The sequence below is a fragment of the Acomys minous genome (assembly GCF_964271855.1).
Source record: "Acomys minous genome assembly, chromosome: 15".
Lineage (NCBI taxonomy): Eukaryota > Metazoa > Chordata > Mammalia > Rodentia > Muridae > Acomys > Acomys minous.
This window is the reverse complement of record NC_140497.1, coordinates 57,373,992-57,397,777: the sequence shown is the minus strand read 5'-3', so window position 1 is coordinate 57,397,777 and position 23,786 is coordinate 57,373,992. Positions and strand designations below refer to the sequence as shown.

Sequence of the window (23,786 nt, the reverse complement as noted above, 5' to 3'; positions counted from 1 at the left end):
CTTGACTGTCCTGCTAACACTCCAGACAGCATTAAGCCAGGAGCTGCCTGACTTTTTTGTTGTTGTTGCTCGTTGCTCTCCCTCATGCCACAAGGAAACATAAGCTCTGAACAGTCCTTTCTGCTGGCTTAGTTCTTCTGACTTGTGTTCAGAAATGGTGGCCAGGTAAAGATGGAACCTGAAGTGAGACATGGTATTTTACTCAAAAAGTCTGGAGATGCAGTTTAGTGATAAAGCATTTGCCTAGAATATCCAAGGATGACTCTGGTGGATTCACTCCCCAGCACCAGAAGGGTTTTTTTTGGGGGGGGTGGGGGGGTGGTACAGAAATCAGCGTTTAAACTCTCAGAAAGATGATGCGCTTACATGTCAAACATGGGACAGAGGCTGAGAGGTGGCTCTGCAGCAAGGAAAACTTCTGCTCTTCCAGAGGGCACAAAGTTGGTTCCTGGTATCCACACGGTGGTTCACAACCATCCATAACTCCAGTGCCCTGGGATGCCTCAAATGAACCCTGAAGAAGTTAACATGTTAAAGGTGTGGTCCCAGAGTGACACTCCTAGGCTGAAGTATGGACTTTGAGAGGTAAGGCCTTGTGGGACATTCAGAGCACTAATGGCAGGCCCTGGAAGGGGACTAGGGGACAACCGTTTTGGTTCTCTTGTTGGTAATTTAAGTGGCGTTGACCTGCCATGTGGTCCTGAACACGCACAGCCTCCCCCGGCCTGAACCACCCTTAATAAGACTTTTCTCCTTGTTGTCTCAGAGATTTTGTTCTAGTTACAAAATGCTAACACAAAACCCACTTGTTTCCTAAAGACATTTGGCTACCACTGTATATGAGTGTCTACTTGCATTACATGTTTCTATTTTCTTTTGCTTAAAATACCACTTACATAGACCTATATATGAAAACGCACTAGCAAATTCCGAACAAAGCCATACAAATGAGAAAGACAGTTGTGTTTTTACATTTTATTCACCACAAACATTAAGATGCTAGAGCAAATGCTAAAGCCAGGCCTCTCAATAACTGATGCAAAGCTAACCCCGAGGCGTGCGCTTGCTACCCCCACCCCCTGAACATGCACTATCACTTAGCTTCACATAGGCTGATTTAGAGTCACAGGAGAGCTTCCTGATCTCTCCCTGTAACTGAGAACGTCGGCAAGTATGCACAGCCTCGGCTAACACCTTCATTCTGGGTGCCCTGGGGACATTTACACAAGGGAAAACACTAAATCTGTGTCTGTAAAGCATCGTATGTTAAATCACACAAATCAGGATTTCGTTTTAAAGTGTTTATGAAGACTGCTGCTGAGTCCAAGCATGCAGGTGCGCGACCACCTGGTGAAGCTGGATATGTAGGTCCAACGACGCCGTGTTTCACTCATCCCAAGTATCTCCATATTTGTTTACCTTGACTAGGAGAAAAAAAGCACAAATAATGATGATTCCAAACAGTAAAAGACACCACTTTAAGTCTGTTTGATGATGAGGCACTGCGCTTGCATTGAGTGGATAAGGGCACCTGAGAGTCAGCTGATAAAGAACTGAGTACAAACGGCCTGTGTCAAACTACGTAACAGCTCAATCCCCATTTTAAAGGTGACATTAGTAATTTGCCCAAGGTATAAGCCTTAACAAGTACTGAGATTTGGAGATATGTTTCAAGGACAAATTCTGGTGCCTGCCTTTACAAATTTACCTAAATAAGCATGTGGTTGTATAGGATAGTACATAGCAAAACAAAATTACCAAAAAAAAAATTGTTTTTAAATCATTAATAACTTAAATTTTGCTTTCACAAAAAGTAGAGTAATGGTGTAGTTAATTCAATCTCACCTATCAGTTGTCAAATGACAATGAGGGAAACTATTTCCCATATTCTGGCATCTTACAATATTAAATTTTCAAGCTCACTCCTGTCTTTTGTTGGCAGTGCTTTGGAACCCAGGACCTAGGCATGCTGGGAAAGCCCTTTGCTACACTCAGCTCATTTCCTGTACTCTTTTAGCTTCTCTCTATACAGCTTCTAGCTGTGAATTAACACCTATGGCAAAGACTCGCTCCAGTAACTCTAACAATGTTAAGCAATGATTGCAGTGCAGTGTGGGCACTTCCTGAATGCACGAAGTCAAAACAGCCTTTGTATCATCACATTAAAATGACAATACATTGCCCCACTGTTGTTCCATTTTGTTTAATCCTTTAAAACCATGTGGTAGTTTTCTAAAGCACCCACAATGTGTGGAAGCACTGCTCTGACTACAAGTGCTTCCTATCTTAATCCCCAGTAAGATAAACACCACCATAAGTAATCCATATAAAGCTCTTTCCTTCCTTCCTTTTCTTTCCTTTCTTTTTCTCTCCTTCTTTGAGACAGGGCTCTATTTAACAGCCCTGGCTGTCCGGGAACTCACTCTATAGACCAGGCTGGTCTCGAACTCATACACCCCCCTCTGCCTCTGCCTCCCCAGCGCTGGGCTCACTACAGGAGTGAGCCATCACTGCCCACCTTAAAGTTCAAAATATTAGCACTTTCAGAGATTCTGAACTACACTGTACCAATGTCCAAACTTCTGTTTAGATTCAAGAACATTTTAGAAAAATAAAAATTTCATAGCAGGTCTTTTCTTTAAATTGTGATATAAAGAATAAGAAAAAAACTCAGTTTTCTTCTAGAAACTAAAGAGCTATATTTTACAGAGCTGTATTACTGTGTCATGCATGTAACAGCACTTCAAGAATGTCCAGTTTAAACTCCACATGCCAAGTGCAGCAAATGCCGAAAGCACAGCAGAGCTCTTTCCCTAGCCTGTGAGCCTGAAAAATGAAATAAAATAAAACGTGACAGTTCTTTTTGACACATGAGTGCAAATGCTATGCTGTAAGACACGGAGTAAAGGAGCAAAAAAAGGGAAACCGGCTTCCTGTCCTCAGGATATGTGAGGCTTCCACTCGGAGCCTCAGTCAACCAGCATAAAGGTGCCCAGTAAGCGAGGCTACCAGCAGTGTTCTACATCAGAAATCTTTTTCAAAGGGAAGGTATTCTGTAACAAAATTTTGCTTTGTAATTATAAAAGGTTGTAAAATGAAGCAATCATTAATAACTAGAAACCAAATTGGTTCTAAAAATTATTACAATACTTAAAAGCCGGGCGTGGTGGCACACGCCTGTAATCCCAGCACTCGGGAGGCAGAGGCAGGTGGATCACTGTGAGTTCGAGGCCAGCCTGGTCTACAAAGTGAGTCCAGGACAGCCAAGGCTAACACAGAGAGACCTTGTCTCGAAAAAAAAAAAAAATTTACAATACTTAAGAATTGCTATTATTTTTGCACTTTTATGGGAGATGGCCCTCTAGAAGCGACTAAGACCTGTCCTACCCTTGATAGCTTATTTACCCATTATATATTTACTACTTTGTTGTGTTATGTATAGAAGCCAGGGCCTTGTGCCCTTCTAATCACCTCCCTTAGCTTTTATTTATTTGTCTATTTACTTAGGTTTTTTTGGTTTTTCAAGACAGGATAACCTTGGCTGTCCTGGAACTCACTCTTTTGACCAGACTAGCCTTGAACTCTGAGATCTACCTGCCTCTGCCTCCCTAAGTACTGGGATTACAGGCATGTGCCACTGCACCCAGCTTTCCCCTTAACTTTTAAATGAGTGCACAGAAAACCTTCAAACAATGCCATCCCTTGGCATTTCTTTAGAAGTCATAAAATTCTAAACAGAAATCATTTTAAAAAACAAAACAAAATAAACCCTAGTAAAAATGTCTTTTTTTAGATAAAAAATGCACCCAAAGTTTTACTTTTGTAACATATTACTGTCCAAAAAAATTAAACTACAACTTAAAACTTCTTAATTACAAAGGAAAAAGTCAAACTTCTCCTGAAAAAGCCCTGAAAGCTTGCCGATAACCTTTGTATGCTTATGTACTCAATTATGGATCCATGATTTTTCAAAAAGTATCAATAATGGACAATACTGAGCCCCTGGTCACTAACCCTGATTATGCAGAAGACTCGCTGAATTGTCAGGGAAAGGTGTCATTCCCCAGGGTGACTCCTTACAAGGGAAAACACTGTACTAGAGAGCTGCTTTCTCTGTTGTGTCTGATAGTCTACAGTGTTTTCTTGCACAAAACATCCTTTAAAATACCTTAAAATGAGAGAAGTGGCAATTATAAAATAAATAATTTTTTAAAAATTCAATTTAGTTATTAGCCGGGTGGTGGCAGGAGATGCCTTTAATCTCACACTTGGGAGTCTGGTGGATTTCTGAATTCAAGTCCAACCAAGTCTAGAGTGGGTTGCAGGACAGCCAGGGCTACAAGCAGAAACCCTGTCTCAAAGAACAAAAACAAAACAAACAAAACATTTGTTTGTTATTATTTATGTCAAATGTGTGTGTTGCATCATGTCAGAGTTCAACTTCCTGGGTTCGGTTCTTTCTCTCTCTCCAGCGTGTGATCCCCAGGGGCTGACCTCGGGTCATCAGGCTTGGCGGCAGATGCCTTTACCTGTTGGCCCTCGTCATCCACTCTGAAGTAACTATTCTTTTAAAAATAATTTATTTTGGTAAATGTATTGGTAAGCTAGGCATATTAATATAATAACATTTTAAGCTGAAACTTTAGCTTCCAATCTAAGGAGTCCCGTGATTAGACTAAACTGCCATACCTTCTTTTTTGGGCACTCTCTCCTGCACAGGCCTGACTGAGGGGTCAGTCCTGTGTGCTAAGGTTACTTCATACGACTCTCTGTTCTTACTCCTTAATTCCTCATATGTAATACTTTTTCTTTTGGGACTTTCTTCAAGGCTGGGATCAGGTCCTAGAACAACAAACAGTTAATGCGTGGCCATAAGAGGGGGACAAGCCTAAAGCGACTGCACGTTGCAAAAGCTGTGACCTAAAACTGAAGCAGGAAAGCGAAGTCACAGAACCAAACTACTCCTACCTCTGCAGAGGCTTCCCCCAAGGCAATTACAGAAGCGCGATCCCCCTCCCTTGTGCTGCTAAAATTTAAGATTAGTATCAACATTTTTACAAACTCAGCCATAGCCGCGGGGGACAATTTATAAGATCTAATAGTGTGGCTGAAGCTTCCTAAATACTGAAGTCATTAGTTCTATAGAACCAGAGAATCTACTGGTCACAACTGAACAGAACTTGACAGGAAATCATATTAATACTTCTTAGACACATACTAGCTAAAATTTGTTTTTACTATGTTTATGGTAGTTAAACAAAAATACTTGAAATAACTATTCCATGGTATGAAACAGCCTCTAAACAGAGTAGAGCTGAGTCTACCAGTCTGACAACACTGAGGTAGAAAAGGTCAGCTTGAGCAACTTGTTCTCTTCCTTCCGAAGAGTCAGTGTGCAGCACCAGGCAAATACTCACACAAATAACGAGGTGGCCTCTGTAACTAATGACGGACAGGTCAGATGTGGAGCGTGGCTTAAGTTTATAAATAGCAAAAGGGCCGCACAAACAGTTCCAAAGCATAACTAGTGGTAGCATTCAGTGAATACCTACTCAAGACTGTACACCACACTAAACTACCTTCCAGCAAGATACACAAACCGGTGTGACATTTTAGTAATATACTAACTAAATTTTGAGTCAATTTTTGTAAATGGTATTTATTTAAAACCCCAGTGACTAATCAGAATCTTCCAAGCAGTAAGTACTAAGTAGCATTTTTCACTCTCATCTTTTTTTTCTTGGTTTTTTGAGACAGCGTTTCTCTGTGTAGCCTTGGCTATCCTGGACTCACTTTGTAGACCAGGCTAGCCTCCAACTCACAGTGATCTGCCTGCCCCTGCCTCCCAAGTGCTGGGATTAAAGGCGTGCGCCACCACACCCGGCTCCACTCTAATCTTTTGTCTTGGTAGTATACTGCATCAACACAAAACAAACAGGTTCTCAATTTATAGCTTTTGCTAATATACCATGATTAGAAACCCATTTTTCCTGGAGAAGAAAAGTAATCATACATTAAATTAAAAAATAATCTTACATCCATTTTAAATCTTTATATTACATTAGTGGTAAACAACCAGTGAAGTCATTTCCCTTCCCTTAAAGTCCTAAGGCACCTGTAGGAATTTTCAGGACCGCGGGGTCTGCATCCTTACCCCACTAGCCACTGGTACAAGTCCTTGGGCAAATCACTAAGCTTCTCTGAATCCTGTTTTCTCCAACTGTGAAATAATTTGAAAGCATCATCTTTAGGATTCCTTCCAGGTCTACTTTTTTCTTATATAAAAAAGGACATTATTCTGACATTCTGTGATAAATGAAAGCATAAATACACAGAAGATCAGCAGAGACTTACACATGTTGTCCATATGTAAGCTGACTTTAAATATTACAGCACTGTGCAGACAGTGTACTTTACTGCGCTGTGAAAGTTACTAAGGCCTGGAAGGAATAAGAAGGTGTATAGCAGCACTGCCTAAAATTGGCAGTTTTTTAGCCAATGTAGCAAAGTGTCTTCTAGCTTTGAAAAGATCACTAAGTCTTTGAAATCCTTTTTAAAAAAAAAGAGCTAACAATGGGGAGGGCAGTATCTAGGCAGAGCAAGAGGGCCACAGGGATCCACAGTTGGGCGACAGTGGTGAGTCTGATCTGGAGGGGAGGACGACAACACACACACACAAACCACATGGGGACAGATGGATAGCTGCTATGGAGGGCATTAAAATTCATATTAAATATAGATCTTTCTCACTTGTGGGTAAAGACCAAAGAGACTTCTATCTGCTTTTATGTGGAAAAAACTACAACACAAAATTTTGCTGATGGAAATGGTATGAAACAATTACATACAATTACAACGAAAGAGCGGGTGCATGCCTAGGATATAGGGAGAATGGATCTGAACTTAACTTAAAAAAATGAAACACAGGTGAAGGTCAAGATCAGCCTTTAAAGAGAAGATGGTGTCTCTACTCTGCCTGCCCCTTTCCTGTTCTAATTTGGTATCTTTGGTCCCTCGCAGAAACAGCACTGGGGCCTTAGTATTAAGATATTCAACAACATTCTCCTCAACTCAAGCCTTTCATCTTTTCTGCAACTGCTCCTTCCCTCTGCCCAAACTTTCAGTATAAGACACTATGTCTAGTAACTCTTTAGTGACAGCATTCTACAGTGCTACATCCAAGGTGCCACGAGCATGCATGGCTACTGAGCACTTGAAATGCTACCAGAGAAATTGCCTTTACATTTCATGCAGTACTAATTAATTTACAAAGCCATACCTGGCTTGTGGATACTTTATGTTCTGAGCTACCTAGGTCCCTTTGGCACCTTTTTAAACATCCCCTAAAATGTAATCAGTTTCTCTTTTTCCATTGCACCCTCTCCAGTCTCTCTAACCTGTTACAGACTCAATCTAGAGTCAAAAAGATAAAAACAAAGACACACCTCGAATTGTTGCCAAATTAGCCTTCAAAGTTATTTTCAAAGCATACTCGACAATGGTGCACAATTTCTTACCCAAGCCCTCTAAGTTGGAGATGTTATAAGTTTTAGAAAAAATATTCTCATATACTATTCCCAGACAGAAGGTCAGAGCAGCAATGTGTAATAAACAAGTGAATAGTTTTATACAAAATATAGAGAAAAGATCACTTAAGTAAACTAAATAAAGGCCATATCACTATTTGTCACCAAGTGTGGTCCAGTTCCAACTCTTGGTCACACCAGTCACAGCTCTTGGTGTCTTAAGAGTTTTAGATAAGGAACTGCAGGCCTGTATTTCCTGTTTCTTCTTCTTCTTTTCAAATTTCCTTTTTTTTTCATTTAAGACTTATTTATTTATTTATTATTTGTACAGTATTCTGCCTGCATGTGTGCCTGCAGGCCAGAGGAAGGCACCAGATCTCATTGTGGATGGCTGTGAGCCACCATGCAGTTTCTGGGAATTGAACTCAGAACCTTTGGAAGAACAGACAATGCTCCTAACCCCTGAGCCATCTCTCCAGCCCCTCTTTCCTGTTCCTAACTAATTTTCACTCTAGAATGAAAGGAAGGAACCTAGTGTGTCTTCAGGTTACTGTCCACTAGCGCTGTGTCTGATTACTTGAGCTAACTCCAACAGTTCTTTGAGAAGCATGGCCATCTCCGTTCCAGATGAAGAATAAACTAGCTATCTGATAATGACTAGTTACATAATTTAAATCCTGGCCTTATTCAGCTCTTTACACATTTACGCTCTGAACATAGCACTTACACAAATTTTGCAATACATTTTTAAGTGGATTTTCTCACATGACAACAATTCTGTAAAGCAGGTATAACTTTTCCTTACGATTACAAACAGGAAACTGAAAGCCTTTATGACCAACCTATCAAATATAGAGCCTACACCGTCCTGAGCCTCTACGCCCAGGCACAGCCACCACTTCTTTCTGTTCCTCTACATTTGTGAACGTCTCAACCATTAGGACAGTCTGAAATTCATCCATCTCTTCCTGTATCCTCTTACAGAGTTTCTCTCGTTCATCTTTCTTTCCTCCACTCCTAGCGAGAGTATGCTGGATGAATGAAGAAACTGAGGAAAAGAGCGAACATGCTGAGTCAGGCTAATGGATGAAGTTAGGCTGACAGGTAACAGTAGCACACAGAGGTGATATCCAGGAGAAAAGAGCATCAAATAAAGTGTATACATACGTTGGACCATAAAATGCTGAAATTCATTTCAAGAGAAGTTTCTACCTTGGGCAATATGGTCAGTAATACCAGTGGGAGTAGACTCATTCATAGAAGCACTAAACGGAATTGGCTCGTAACGAGGAAGTGTCTCCTCTATGTTGTCTGCTGCCGGAGATGTCACAAAAGAGGACTGACCACTCACATTTGAGTCATATTTTGACTTTTGAGCATAATGCCTGAAAAAGAATACCATACATAAGAACAAAGAGTCACTGTCTTTATATTAAGGTATAAAAATAAGCTATACATTTCTAAAATAATCACAATTATTTTTTAAGGTATTTGTAAGCCATTGAATAAAGTTTGTTTCTGCTATAAAAGCAGTCAAGCTATATCCTGACCCACCTTAGGCACCTTAAACATGGTCACTAACTAAACAGGATGGTGACTATGGTAATCCCAGCCCCAGGGAGCCTCAGACAGGAAGACCCCAAATTGGAGGCCAGATAGGGCTATAGTGTAACCATCTCAGAAGTAAACAGTCATTCAATAAAAGGAAACAGAAAAACATACATTCAATTTCCTAAGTATTTAGCTTTGGGGTAATTTCAATATATGTGTGTGCTAAAGTTCTTACAAAGAAAAACATCCTTCAGAGTAGGTTTCAGCAAACGTGCCCATGCTGCCCACTAACGGGGAGGTTATTTCCACCGCTACAGTCCATATCATCTATGACTGGCTGACGCAGATACAGGTATTACTATTTCTCATAAAATTTACAATGTGTCCACTATGAAATAATTCATCAGTGTGCTTAATCATTCTGTTACTTATGCATTTACCTACACACAGATAATCTATATTTTAATATAAAATCCAAAACATAATCTGAAGAACCCAGGAATGGGTTAAACATCACTTTACTAGATTTCTAAATCTGAAAACGTTTTTTGTTGTTTATTTGAGATGGTCTTACTATGTAGCCCTGGCTGTCCTTAACTCACAGGGTGGCTTGCTTCTGCCTCCCACTGCTAGGCTTAATGGCATGTGCCACTATACCTACCTAGCGTTAGAACTTTGAAATTTTTAACATTTCTAAGTCTAGTTTTGGGGATAGAATGTAGAGACGTATCCCAGGCTGGTCTGACACTTAATTCTCCTGCTTCAACTTTCCAAGTGGTGATGAGCTGTATACACCGCCCCACCATGTTATCATTTGCAGGAACTCTGTCGTAGTTGTTTTGTTTAAGATGTTTGTTTGTTTGAGACAGGGTGGCCTTGGCTGTCCTGGACCCCCTTTGTAGACCAGGCTGGCCTTGAACTCACAGCGATCCACCTGCTTCTGCCTCATGCGTGCTGGGATTAAGGGCGTGCACCACCACCACCCAGCCCTGTTTTGAAGATTTAATTTTAACTTAAAATAACCAAATCACATTGTACGAAGTCTGGGAAAGACAGTAAAAATCTGACGTATTGCAACCAGTATTACTAAGGACTTGTATTATTTACTGGTATAAACTTCTTGAGACACAGCTTTATAAATAAACAATTTTATACTGTCTTTTCAGTATCAAAACCATTTAGGACTGGAGAAATGGCTCAGAGGTTAAGATCACTGATGGCTCTTCTAGAGGTCCTGAGTTCAATTCCCAGCAGCTACATGGTAGCTCATAACCATCTATAATGTGATCTGATGCCCTCTGCTGGCATCAGACATACATGCAGGCAAAACACTGTATACTTAATAAGTAAATAAATTATATAACCTACAACATTGTCAACATTTAAAAAAAAATTTCCCTGAGACGCTTCACAGACTTCACAGTCACAGTCTAGAGCAGCTAGTAATGTCCACTCGCACGCGTAACATGGCCACACCCCCTCCATTGGACATGATGCCAACAATAGTTTCTCTTCTATTTAAAGTTGTAAACAACCTTGAGCCTACAGGCTTTGTTTTGTTTTCCTTTGTATCCTATTTACATCTTTGTAAATAACAAAATAAATAAACAAACACTCCAAAATACCTTTAATCAATTTATACCAAAAATTTATTTAAGCACCACCTTGCTTTTGAAATATATACTTAAGAATTAACTACGGTTCTTGGTATTATGAGACAGTCAAAACAAACATAAATGTACAGCAAGCTTCAAGAAAATCAAATAGACAAATGTTTTCTGCTAAGTTAATTTTCCTAAAAGCAATAAAAGAGAAAAGTAGCTATCCATCAAAATAAGATAGATCGACAAAATCTGGTACCTTGAAAGGAAGTCCAAAATGCAATAAACCAAAAGTGCTTGCCAAATGAACCAAAACAAGAATCCTTTATCCTTGGACAGGTCCTAAAAGCATCCAACTCTTGGTCTTTTTAAGGCAAAACACTTCTCTACTAAAACAATGGCCATAGGCATTTCAGGCCTTGCATTTTGACACAGAATTGCTGGTAAGTGCAGGTGAGAACTGACCTACCCAGGTGGGGAAGAGCGCCGCACTTGGCCTGACCGTAGAGCTTCTCCAAGGGGGGAGTTTTCAAGATTCTTGAACTTTTCTTGGCAAGTTTTCACGTAAGAAAGCTTTCCAGCAAAGTATCCCATGATACAAGCAACTTATTTGTAAAAAAAACCAAAGAAACAAAAAAAAACAAATAAATTTTGTCAATGAATGGGCCTTCTCAGATAAAACGTTTTCTGTAATAGCATTTTTAAAAGTACATTTCTGAGTATCTCTTAGGCTTTAGAAAGACCAAGATTACCTAAAATGGTGATAAAGACACTTTACATCAAATTCATAGAGAAAGCCTATGGCTATAACTCACTTTCTCCAAAGTGAAGTCAGTTCAAGTAAAGTAACTACAACATGAGCCAATCCTAATATACTGCTTTATAGACAAGAACAAGGCAGAGGGGAGGATAAGCAAAGTAAGCTGTAGCCATGGGGACTGCTTTAAAGACAAAACTCAGTACAGCAAGCCCTTTAAAACAATGAATTAATTGAACTAGACTATCTACCCAACTCTTCTGTTACTACTATAAACAGACCAAATTTATTTAAGAACTGTGTGTAAAATACTGTCAAATGAATAGTTATTTTATATTGCAAAAGGGGGGAGCCTTTTAACACAGGACTGTATGCTGTATTAAATATTTCAAGCATTACATTTAATGAGAAGCTTTAAACAACTTGATTTGAGACAGCATATAAACATGTAACATAACTAACTCAAAATATCTGATTTAAATTTAATCATTTGAAAAAAGGGTAGGAAAAATACAGCATTATTCATACTTACATATAAGTTTAGGAATGGAACCATATTTTGGATGACTTGACAGGATTCCTAAAGAAGAGTTAAATATTTATGAGTAACATTATTAGAAGGAAAAATCATTTTCGACTGTCTTAAAACAGCAAGTGCCAACAGAAACTTTTCTAAATGTCAAAAAAACCACTACATGTTGAGGAGGCAATTCTCCATAAATACATCTACAAGCTCAAGGTTTGACTGAAATCAAAACATTTTGCTTATTCTAAACCATGTGTTGACACAAAGAGCCAAGGCAAAACTGAAGAATAATAAACTATCACCAGGTATGAAGACCTATTGATAAACTAATAGTAAATTAAGGTGGTCTTTATAAATACAAGAGTAAGCTGAACTGTCTCTTAAGAAAAAGCAACAGTGCAATACCATAAGTAAAAACAGTCCTGTCAAAACAGTGCAGAGTCGATAACATGTACCGTGAGTCCAGGTGCTATGAAATATGAAAGAAACATATCTAAAAAACTATAAGAGATCACCTTCTCATCCTAGAGCAAGATTTTAGAGACCACTGAAAGTGGACTCTAAGTAAGTAGTTCACCAATGCTGACCTACAGATAGCCATGGGGACTTTCTTTATTAGATTGTTTCTTTGTTGTATGCATATATGTGTGTGCAGTTGCCTGGCATGGCAAGTACAGAGGACAAATGCAGAAGGTGGCTCTTTCCTACCACCATGTAGACTTTGAGGACAGAACTAAGGTTGTCAAGCTTAGCAGGACACATATAAACCGCTAAGCCATCTCATCGAAGTCATCTCACTGATCCAATCATGGGATCTCGCTGCAAGCACTGTCACTAAAATCCATGTCACTGCTAGCTTAGAGTACACAGACTTCTACTAGGGTGTAGCTCAGTCACAGCATGATTTAGCGAGGGCTCAATTTTCAGCTCCCATAACAAAATGTGCCTAGATAGTAACAAAAGGGCAGAACAGGACTCCAAATACCAACAAATGAAGAAAACCAGCATTAAAAATATGAGCATGACACGGGGCGTGGTGGTGCACACTTTTAATTCTAGCACTCAGGAGGCAGAGGCAGGCAGATTGCTGTGAGTTTCAGGCCAGCCTGGTCTACAAAGCGAGTCCAGGACAGCCAAGGCTACACAGAGAAACCCTGTCTCGAAAAACCAAAAATAAAATAAAATAAATTTTTAAAAAAGTGAGCATGAGAATAATAAAAATGTATCATCTTGTGCTACGTAGAACACTGAACTACTTACACCAACAAAATTTAGCCTCTCTGGGACTATTTAAAAAATTACCCTGGGCTGGGGACATAGCTCAGTTGGCAAAGTGTGGATCTGTGAACTGGGACTCACTGGGCTGCCCAGTCTATTCTACGTGACTTCTAGGACAGTGAGGTAACCTGTACAAGTGCTTGAGGACAGGCAGACAAGGTTACCCCTGCACGCACACAAAGACAAGTGAAATTACACTACTAACCAGAGCTCTGGATCTCTGAATTGTTTTGAAGATTAGGTGCTTTGCCTGTGTAAGGTCCTCTGGAACTGTGGTTATGAGTAGCTGCCAACCACTATCCTGGTTTGAATAAGAATGGCTCCCACAGACTCATGTGTTTGCATGCTTGGCCAGTGAGGAGGTGTGGCCTTGTTGGAGGAAGTGCGTCACTGTGGAGGTGGGCTGTAAGGTCTCATGTGCTCAATCTAGGCCTACTGTGGCAGCCTCCTGCTGCCTGTAGATCAAGATGTAGAACTCTCAGCTCCTTCTCCAGGACCACTGTCGGGTGCATGCCACCACATTACCTGTCATAGTGATAGTGTATTAAACTGTAGGCACTGTGTAAGGCTTCAAATGTTGGTTTCTGTGGCCCCCATATCTGGTTGCAATCCTTGTTCTGACAATAGCCTGTCTCAACTTTGCTCCTCATTTGTTCCCTGATATGTCAATAAAGAGGCTTGACAGCCATTGACTGAGCAGGGTAGAGAATAAGGCTGGACTTCCTATCAGCCAGGAGAAGAGGAGGGGGTGAAGAAGTGGGGATTTAGCAAAGAGGAGAGGTCCAGACATCAGAAGAGAGCAGCTGGAGCAGAGAAAGCCATAAAAGCGAGTATCTAGGGGATTTACACTGGGAGGAAGCCAGATTAGTCTAGAAGGTTAAGATAGATTAATGCTGCTCAGTTCTTGTGCCATAAAGCTTGTCAAATAAATAGAATAATCTACTCTCAATTATTTGGGTGCTAGCCAGGTTAAGAGAAAAACTGCAATACAATTTTAAAACAACCACTAACACTAAACTTCTGAAACTGTAAGCCAGGGCCAATTAAATGTTTTCCTTTTAGCCCTAAGACAACCACCATGCGGGTGCTTGGAACTGAACCTGAATCCTTTGCAAGGACATGAGCACTCTTAACTGCTGAGCCATCTCTCCATGCCCTCTAATCTCTCTCTCTCTTTTTCTTTCTTTCTTTTTTTAAATGCTAACTCATCCTTATCTATCCCCAAGATGAGGAGACAAAGCCATTAAGCCAGTACATATGAATCACCTTGAATTTGTAAAACAGATTGCAATATTGACTAAGTATGCCTGGTACGGGCCCAGATTCTGCATTTCTAACAATATCTAAGGATGCAATGTCCAACTAGCCCAGGTTTGCTGCTCTCCTTGCAAACTAGTCACAAGGGTTAGTTGGTTGGTTTTTAATGTCTATCTGAGTCTAAGCCACATTTGCTCCCTGGCACTTAAGTTACGAGGTTGTAAGAAAGCTGAAGTGATTATAGGAACCAAACGCAGGTCCCCTGGAGAACAGCTAGTGCTCCTAACCACTGAACCATCCCTCCAGACTGATTGACAAATGTTACGGTGCTTTTTTGCTCTTGTGGATTACTACTAATAGCAACTTCTCTGGCTGGTTGGGGTTTTTGTTGAAGCAGAGTCTCAAGTAACCCAGGTTGCCTTCAATTTACGATCCTCCTGCTTCCACTTCCCAAGTGCTGGGACTATCGGCTGTGCAACCAAATCCAGTTTGTTTGTTTGTTTGTTTTTAAGTAAAGCGTCAGGGTTCAAACCCTGGGCTTCCTGTACATAGGCAGGTACTGTAATAATAATAATAACACATGCACCCAGATCTAGCCAATGGACAGGACATTCTCCTCCATTGAGTGGAGAGTGGGGACTGACTTTCACAAGAACTCTGGTGCCCCATATTTGACCACGTCCCCTGGTTGGGGAGGTGTGGTGGCACTCAGAGGAAGGATAGCAAGCTACCAAGAAGAGACTTGACACCCTATGAGCAGATACAGGGGGAGGAGGTTCCCCTCAGTCACAGTCATAGGGGAGGGGAATAAGGCAAATGGGAGGGAGGGAGGAATGGGAGGATACAAGGGAAGGGATAACAATTGAGATGTAATATGAATACATTAATAAAATATTTTAAAAATAGTAACAACACATGCCCAGCCAGGTGTGGTAACATACACCTTTAATTCCAGCACTCAGAAGGCAGAGACAGGTAGTTCTCTCTGAGTTCGAGGCCAGCCTGGTCTACAAAGTGAGTCCAGGACAGCCAGAGCTACATAGAGAAACCCTGTTTCAGAAAAAAACAAAAAACAAACCACATGCCCAATGCCATCAAAATATCAAATCAATACAATCAAGTAAGTGGGTCTAGATAGACAAAATTGTTCTAATACTTTATAAACTTAATTAATTATCATGCTTAATAAGATATTTCCTTATTTAAAAATAAGGAAGATAAGATAAAGCAAGATATGAAAAATGTTAATTAAATGTGAATTAGAACACTTACCTTTACTAATTAATCCTTGAGTAATCAACATACTTGTAGCAGCCAATGGCACAGCTATAGGAAGAAAAAGAACTTATTAATATCAACAAAAGGAAATACTGTTCTGAGTATACTAGGAGATAGGTAAATTAGTATCAGTAACAGTGAAACCATCAAGATACAGATTCAACAACCAAGATCTCTAAAGCTGTACTCTGTATACACTGCAAAAATAGAGTATTTTCAGAAAACATTTTGAAATATTAAACAATATAATCCAAGAAATCATCTAGATTTAGGTTTCAATAGCAATTCACTAAAACGATCAACTTAAACAACAAAGTAAAATGTCTAGAGGTCACCTCTGAAGTAGCCAAATTCCACACAGTCTAAGTGCCTCACGTGAACTATCTCATTTACCTTTTATCATTACATCTTCATTGCCATATTACTACCATTTACAAAATAAGCTTAAAGATGTTAAGAGCCTCACTCACTTAAAACCATCTACTTAAATAATCATTAGGTCTCACAACCTAATGAAACCTGCCTAGTATCAGACCCTAAGATTTTAGGCTTTATATTATACTATGTCAGACAAAATATATTTGACCATGTGATTAACATGTTAGCTGGGAGAATGAAATCATGTATTTAAAATATTCCTTAAAACCATATGAAACTATATAAGATATTACTAATCCATAATTCCAAAATGATTTAGAATTTAAAAAACAGCTATAAGTCATTTTACACCAGCACTTAGAATTTTCTGCAGTGACCGGACTTGATACTTGACTTACTAACTTGACAAGCAACTGGATCTGGTAACTGACCTGTAGACAGTTTCCCTAGACTGATAATAAATTTACCTAAATAAGTATCTCCCCTGTTTGTACAAATAGAGTCTACACTGAAAAACTTTCCACCTGGGAGACTGGAATTTCAGTAGCAGCCAGACTAAGGGTGCCCATGTGATCAGTCCCCAATAAAAACCCTGACTCTGGATCTCTAATGAGCATACACAGTAGACAGACTCTGAGATGCAAGTGTCCATCTTCCTCTGAACTCCACTAATGCTTCCTTACCTAATATTGCTTTTTATATTTTAAGTGTAAATTATTTTGAATTTAAATAACCACACGCACTGGTGAACGGCATGCTGTACAAAGAGCCAGAGAAGGCTACGGCCATACCACCCTGAACGCGCCCGATCTCAAAAGCTAAGCAGGGTCGGGCCTGGTTAGTATTTAGATGGGAGACAAAGAGCCAGAGTTTATAGTCTTTGTGCCAACTATGCAACTGCCATTTTATGGCAAAAGCACCAAACACAAAACATGAAAGAAATGAACTTAACCTTTTCTAATAAAATGTTACTTATGGAAACAAAATAGTAATTATAGTAATTTGCATATGTAATCAAATCAGTCTTTTTTCTCCCAACCATTTTAAATGTATAAAAATTATTTTAGCATACTAAATACAAAACCACATCTGGTCCATGGCTGTAGTCTGCTCAACCCTTGTCTAAGCTATGTGGCAATTTAAAAACAAAATTAAACATTTTACTTAGAGATCAAGATTTCTAATTCTATAATTGGACATTAGCTTTGCTATCAGACATAATTTGCAGCCGCCCTAAGGTTTGGCTGCTTACTATTCTACTTACTAACAGATTTTACCTTTGCTGGAAAAATGCTTTCTTTAATGTTGGCTGGTTAGAATGCCTTCATGTATTATCATTTAAGGTTTTTCAAAGAACAAATTGTTTTTAATTACAGCATCAGTTCATCTTGGTTCAAGGACTGTTAACGCGTAGCACTGAAGAATTACAGGAGGTAAGAAGCGATGCGTTAGTCAGCTACCCCACAGTGGGCAACTCTCTTTGTCTCCAAGACAAAGAGCAACAGTCCTGGTAATGTGCTGCTGCTGTGCTATTTCCACTTGCCACCATGACGGCAGACATCTCCTTCTACGTCACAGGGGATAATGATTAGGCTTAAGTTCTATCCAACTTACAGCATCTACTTTACGACACACCAAAAGAGAATGGCCAGCTGAAGGGCTTTGGCAGTTGTCTCCCAATGAGAGTAAACCGACAGCCAGACCGGACAACTCATGTGCTCAAAACAACACAGGAGATTCGTGTGGTTGACCTGGGACCAGAACCCAAGTTCTCTGGCTCCCAGGTCAGTAGCCTTTACCACTATGTCATAACTACTCCAGTCTGTAAACAATCTCTTTCTTTAGATAAGTCAATAATAGTGATGACCACCGACCCACCATATCCAAGAATTTCCACAGTTCCTTGAGTTCTTTTCTCCTCACAACTGCAAAATACTAAATTCCCAACAGTTTTCAATAGCAACTTTAATGCATCAGTCAGTATGTATACATACATATACACACACACAGACACATACATATAGCCATTTAATAGATAACTACCATTTGTAAAGTTAGAATTAAATCCCACAATTCCATGAGATAGGTAACTATCACTCTCATTTTATAGATAAACAAATGGTGACATGAATAGAAACTTGCCAAATCTCACAGCTCTTAAAAATCGGGACTTGAATCCAGATACTAAGATAAATCCAAGAATCTGTTTTCCCCCCTTGTTTTATTTAACTAATTTATCTATTTATCAAGAATCTGTTTTTATCATTGATAACACTGTCTGATGTGGAGATACGTAGTTATAACCTGACTTTTCACAGAGAAGAGTCTATTCACCCCAGAGAAAGCATCCCTATATCAAATAAAGATTTCATCCAAGTCCAGTTTGTGAACCAGTATGCTGGTTCTTTACAGGAGCATACGTGGCTCAAAAGGTAGCCAATCCATCAGGAAGTCCCTGAGCAATTTATGGTTGGCTGTGGCACTGAGAAATATTATAAAGTACAAATTTTTCTGTTAGGTAACTATTAAATCTTCATGGTAATTACACGTTTAATTCCTTATCATCTGTTCTAAAGTTTTATATAGTCCTAAAGTTTGGTGCTGTTATCATATAGAACACTTAGTTCATCTCTGATTTAAGTGTCTGATTAAACAGTCCCATCCGGAAGGCAGAAGCAGACAGATCTCTGTGAGTTCAAGACCAGACTGGTCTATATAGTGAGTTTCAGGACAGCTAGAGCTTTATCTCACAAAAATATAAAACCGAACAAAAATAACAGTCTAATGCTACTTATTAATCTTTTGTCTAGTAGCCCAGCTGGAAAGACAATAGCAAGCTATTTTCACCTGTCCTTATTTCTCTCAATTTGAATAAATATGTAATTAAAATATACCTTATTATTCATATATCACTTTCCTATATATGAAATCCTGCTTATAGATCACTACCCTTCAATGCAATTTAAGCATAATAATGTTATAGCTATTTCGAAAGCATACATTTATCAGCCAGAAATAAATCTGGACACAACAGTATGCATTAGCTTAACACATTACATATCAAATCCTATGTACCAAGCCTAGCCTTTCTCCTGCAGCACAGCACAGGGAGACCTTCAACTAGCTATGTAGCTCAGGGCAGCCTCAAACTGAAGATCCTCCTGCCTGCCCCTGAGGACTGGGATTATACAGGTTTTTCTCTTTCTTAATTCTATGTCATCAAGACTTGAAAATAGGGCTGGAGAGATGGCTCAGCAGTTAAGAGCACTGTGTACTCTTCCAGAGGATCTGAGTTCAATTCACAGGAACCACATAGAGGCTTACAACCATCTACGAGATCTGATGCCCTCTTCTGCCATGCAGATGCATATGCAGACAGAGTGCTCATACATAAAATAAATAAATCTTTACAAAAAAAATAATTTGTTGAGCCATAAGTATAAAACTGCCATTCTAAATTTATTTAGGTATCTTGATATTACCATTTGACCTTTATTTTTTCTTTATTCCCTCATCAATATTTTCAAAAATTGCCATTTTACATTCTTTAAAAAAGGTAACACTGCTGTAGCATTTCTGTGGAGGTCAGAGGGTAACTTTTAGGAATGGCTCCTCCCGTTCACTCAGGTAGGTTCTATACACTGAACTCAAGGCTTGGCAGGCTCTCCCACTGAGCCATCTCCCAGCCTCCTTTCTTGTTTCCTCCCCCTTTTAAAATTATATCCTGCAGGGCTGGAGAGATGGCTCACCAGTTAAGAGACCTGACCGACTGCTCTGCAGAGTGCTGAGTTCAGTTCCTAGCACCCACATGGCAACTCAAAGCAGTCTGTAACTCCAGCTGCAAATGAGCCGCCACCCTCTTCTAGGCTCCTCAGGCATCGACTACACAGTCCACAGACATCATGTGGGCAAAATACCCACACATAGAAAATAAAAACAATGATGGAAAGAAAGCTTTAAATTCCTCTGTCAGAATTACCTACAGCAATTGTAAAGACGCTGTGATTTCAGAAGCACCAGCAGGACTCTGTATAAAGTAAGCAGATCATTGTGTTTGTGACGTGTGGAGTCCAGACAGAATAAGCACATATTCAAGGCTAGCCTGGCCTATTTCCCTTCGGGTACTGGTAATTTGGTTCTTTCGATCCTTTTGTGATTCCTCCACCACCATCCTGGGACTAGGGAGCAAACCCGGGCCTCATTAGCCCTATCACTGGATAGAATCCAACTCCTAACCTGGTCAACAACAACAAAAATCCTAATCTTAAGACCTGTAGTCAGAAATCAAGAGCTGACAGTATAGCAGCCTCACTATAGCAAAAGGCAGCAGGCTAGTTGTTGTGACAGTCATTAAATGTAAGAGTTTTATTAAAACCCCAACCAAGCCTGTGGTTCAGACAGACCTGGCTTCAAGGCCCAACGACTCAACTGCTAAAGAGGAACACAGGCGGACACACTTCACACCTCTAACCCGGAATCCTTCACCTCTACAGTGAGGTGGTTAGCAGCCTCATGCTGTGACTACTGACAAAATCCCACTTCTGTTTCCTTACTCTATTAGTGATAACCAACCACACTACACCCAGAGTGCCCCAGTGTGTTCGACTTATAATTATTATTTCAATAAATTTAAGTCAATATGTAGGTTAAAGTTTTGGATTGAATTATGCTGAATAGAAAATGGTAAACCAGGGCTGGAAAGTCAGTGGTAAAGTGCCTGCAATGGAAACACCAAAATTTGAGTTCTGGTCGCCAAAATTCATGTGAAGAGGCAGACATGGACACCCCGGTGCTGGCAGGCAGAGTTAGGAAGATCTGGGGGCTCACTAGATGGCCAATTTAGTCAAAATGGTGTAACTTCAGGTTCAGTGCGAAACCCTGTCTAGAAAAACAAGATGGTGGTAGCCTATCCCTTCATCCCAGCAGGCGAATCTCTGTGCGTTGAGGCCAACCTGGTCTACAGAGCCAATTCTGGGACAGCCAAGGCCACACAGAGGCCCTTTCTGGGCGGTGGGAGAGAGAAATGGCAAGGAACAGAAAAAGACAGACATCTCTGCCCTACACACACACACACACACACACACACACACACACACACACACACACACACACACACCCCACAAATACACCCATGCACATCCTTTAAAAACTTTCTTAAAGTTTAACTCACATCTGAACCAGAAGCTTTCCTCATTGCACTCTGCAAAGACTCTCCGCTCCTCCTCTGTCGGAATGTAATCAGCCCCTATGTCTTTTCAGAGAAAAATTGAAAGTCATTTTAAGGCTGAAAAGTTATTTCTGTCTACTGGTAACAAGAATATTTTTTTAAAAAATAAAACAATGAAGAAACTAGCTTGTTAATTTTTTTTTTAAACAATTTTGACTTCCAACAGAATTTATTCTTACTACCCGCTAGTCAGACAGGCTGGACAGTGTTCAATGAAAATATGGAAAACCACCTCCCACCCCTGTTCCAATATGGAATTTTGAGACTGTAACAAGAGAATATTAAAGCCCTGTGACTATACAGATGTTACACCCATAAAGCCAGCCCAAAGGCTGTTACTCAAGCAATTAAAATTTCCTTACACAGAAAGTGCTAATAATAAATACTTAATATGATAGTTACGGGGAATTGGTCTTGGAACTTCTGCATTCGGCTCTCGAAAATCAGCCCTCCCATTCATAGTTCCTGTACAGAAACATTTATATCCAAGTATTATAAAGTATCAGAATAGGTTAATTATCTATAACCAACAAGTATTTACTGAACATTGAACATTTTTTAAAATTAAATTTTATTTTACATGCACAGTTGTTTGGTTTGCATGCATGTGTACCCCTGAACACTCCGGTGCCTGAGGAGACCAAAGATGCTAGCTCCCCAGGAACTGGAGCGGCGGATGGTTGTGACACTGTGGTGTGGGTACTGGGGATGGAACCCAGGTATTACGGAAAAGCCAGTGCTCTTAACTGCTGAGCCATCTCTTCAGGCCCTGACCAGTACATTTCAACCGCTTAAGAAAATAACTGAACGAAAAAAGGTCGTAAACATACTATTTGAACTAAGGATTCATGTTCGGTTCTTTAATGGAAAAACCGGCATATAAAAACAACAGACATAATTTCCCTTCTAAGGCAAGGTTATTCACATTATTCTAGACACTGGTTCAAAAAACAAGACAAAAACAACAGCAACAAAAACCCCACAACTCTGACCAAATAAAGGAAAAATCTCAATGCATTTCCAGGTCTCTAATAACCAAATAAATAAATAAATAAATAACTGCATCGTCTCCCATAACAGCAGTCAAAAAAATGTAACGACGTCACATTCTCAGGAGGTAGCTGCAAACTACGAATCTTCCAAACTTCCCTTTACCGACCTAAATAATCTTCAAATAACTTAAATAAATGAGATTTAGAAACCCAAAGAGCACTCCAAGAACGTATATTGATTGATTTTTTTTTTTTTTTAGTCTTCCTTTAAACTCGGACCTCAGCATTTCAGGTAAGGTAACGAGTAACCTCATGCTTAAAACAATCGCACCGCGGTATGATTTGCACGATGCCGAAAACGAAGTACCTTTCCGTAATTTGTTTAGGGCTTACTGCGTACCCATCCCTTAAGAGAGCAAGGTCTCAGAAAAGGTAAACTGAACTCTTGGGTGGATGAAGCATCCAGAGGAAGCTTATCAAACTGCAAAACGGTACTAGGAAGAAAAGAGGGGGAAAAAATTGAACCCGCATCTTCCCCAGAGGCTGGAGGGCCGTGCGACCACCTGAACACTAACTAACAGATCAAAGCTCGCAATTGCAAAGAAAAAAGCTGCAGCGAAGGCGCGGACGCCAGCCGCTGCCACCCACCCCGGCCACCGCGGATTTCCCACCCATCCACCCACGCAAGCCCCGGCCGCCCGGGGCACCGGCGCTGCAGCCCAGCCGAGGCCCGCGGCGCGACCAGACGCCTCCAGGCAGGAAAATGGCGGAAAGCGCGAGGCGGCGGCGGGTGAGGGTGGGAGCCTGGCAGACACACTGAGGCCTGCTGCGCCACCACACCCACCTCACGACGGAGGAGGCGAGGCGACGACCCGGGGGAGAGGCCGGCGGAGGACCCCAGAGACGGGCACCGCGGATAACGCGGGAACCCGGCAAGGGGAGAGAGAGGGGAGCTGCAGCGCGGTCGTCAAGAAGTCACCCAGACCCAAGCACGTTCCGACCGGGACCCGGAAGCGGTGCCTGCGACCGGAAATGACGTAAGAGCCGCTCTGCCGCGGGGCAGCTTGCAACGCTCAAGTGTCGGCTCCGCCCCATCCAATTGGTCCCACCCCCTTTCACACACACACACACACACACACACCCCAAAGGCCGCCGCATTCCGGAGCTGCACTGCGGCTGCGCGCATTATGGGACTGCAGCTCCTCCCTACCTCCAGCGAGGTTCGGTGCTTGGTCTCTCACACACACACACACACACACACACACACACACACACACACACACACACACACACACACACACACACACACACACACACACACACACACACACACACACACACACACACACACACACACACACACACACACACACACACACACACACACACACACACACACACACACACACACACAC

At 40.7% G+C, this 23,786-nt stretch overlaps 1 protein-coding gene across 5 annotated transcripts; it reads right to left on the bottom strand.

Moving 5' to 3' along the window:
• Nucleotides 1-960: 960 nt before the first annotated feature.
• On the bottom strand, nucleotides 961-23,406 carry OCIAD1 (OCIA domain containing 1). Of its 5 annotated transcripts, none has more exons than XM_084759537.1 (9): nucleotides 23,216-23,406; nucleotides 21,782-21,844; nucleotides 21,323-21,403; nucleotides 15,769-15,822; nucleotides 11,968-12,015; nucleotides 11,148-11,283; nucleotides 8,739-8,911; nucleotides 4,690-4,842; nucleotides 961-1,424 (listed from the first exon to the last, which is right to left on the bottom strand). In XM_084759537.1, the coding sequence occupies exons 2-9, from the start codon at nucleotides 21,837-21,839 to the stop codon at nucleotides 1,387-1,389; spliced, it is 741 nt and encodes a 246-aa protein (XP_084615663.1). In that variant the 5' UTR covers nucleotides 21,840-21,844; nucleotides 23,216-23,406; the 3' UTR covers nucleotides 961-1,386. The 5 variants fall into 5 exon arrangements, with proteins under 5 accessions (XP_084615663.1, XP_084615664.1, XP_084615665.1 ...); XM_084759538.1 differs by lacking the exon at nucleotides 23,216-23,406 and adding an exon at nucleotides 22,739-22,920; XM_084759539.1 differs by lacking the exon at nucleotides 4,690-4,842.
• Nucleotides 23,407-23,786: the final 380 nt, after the last annotated feature.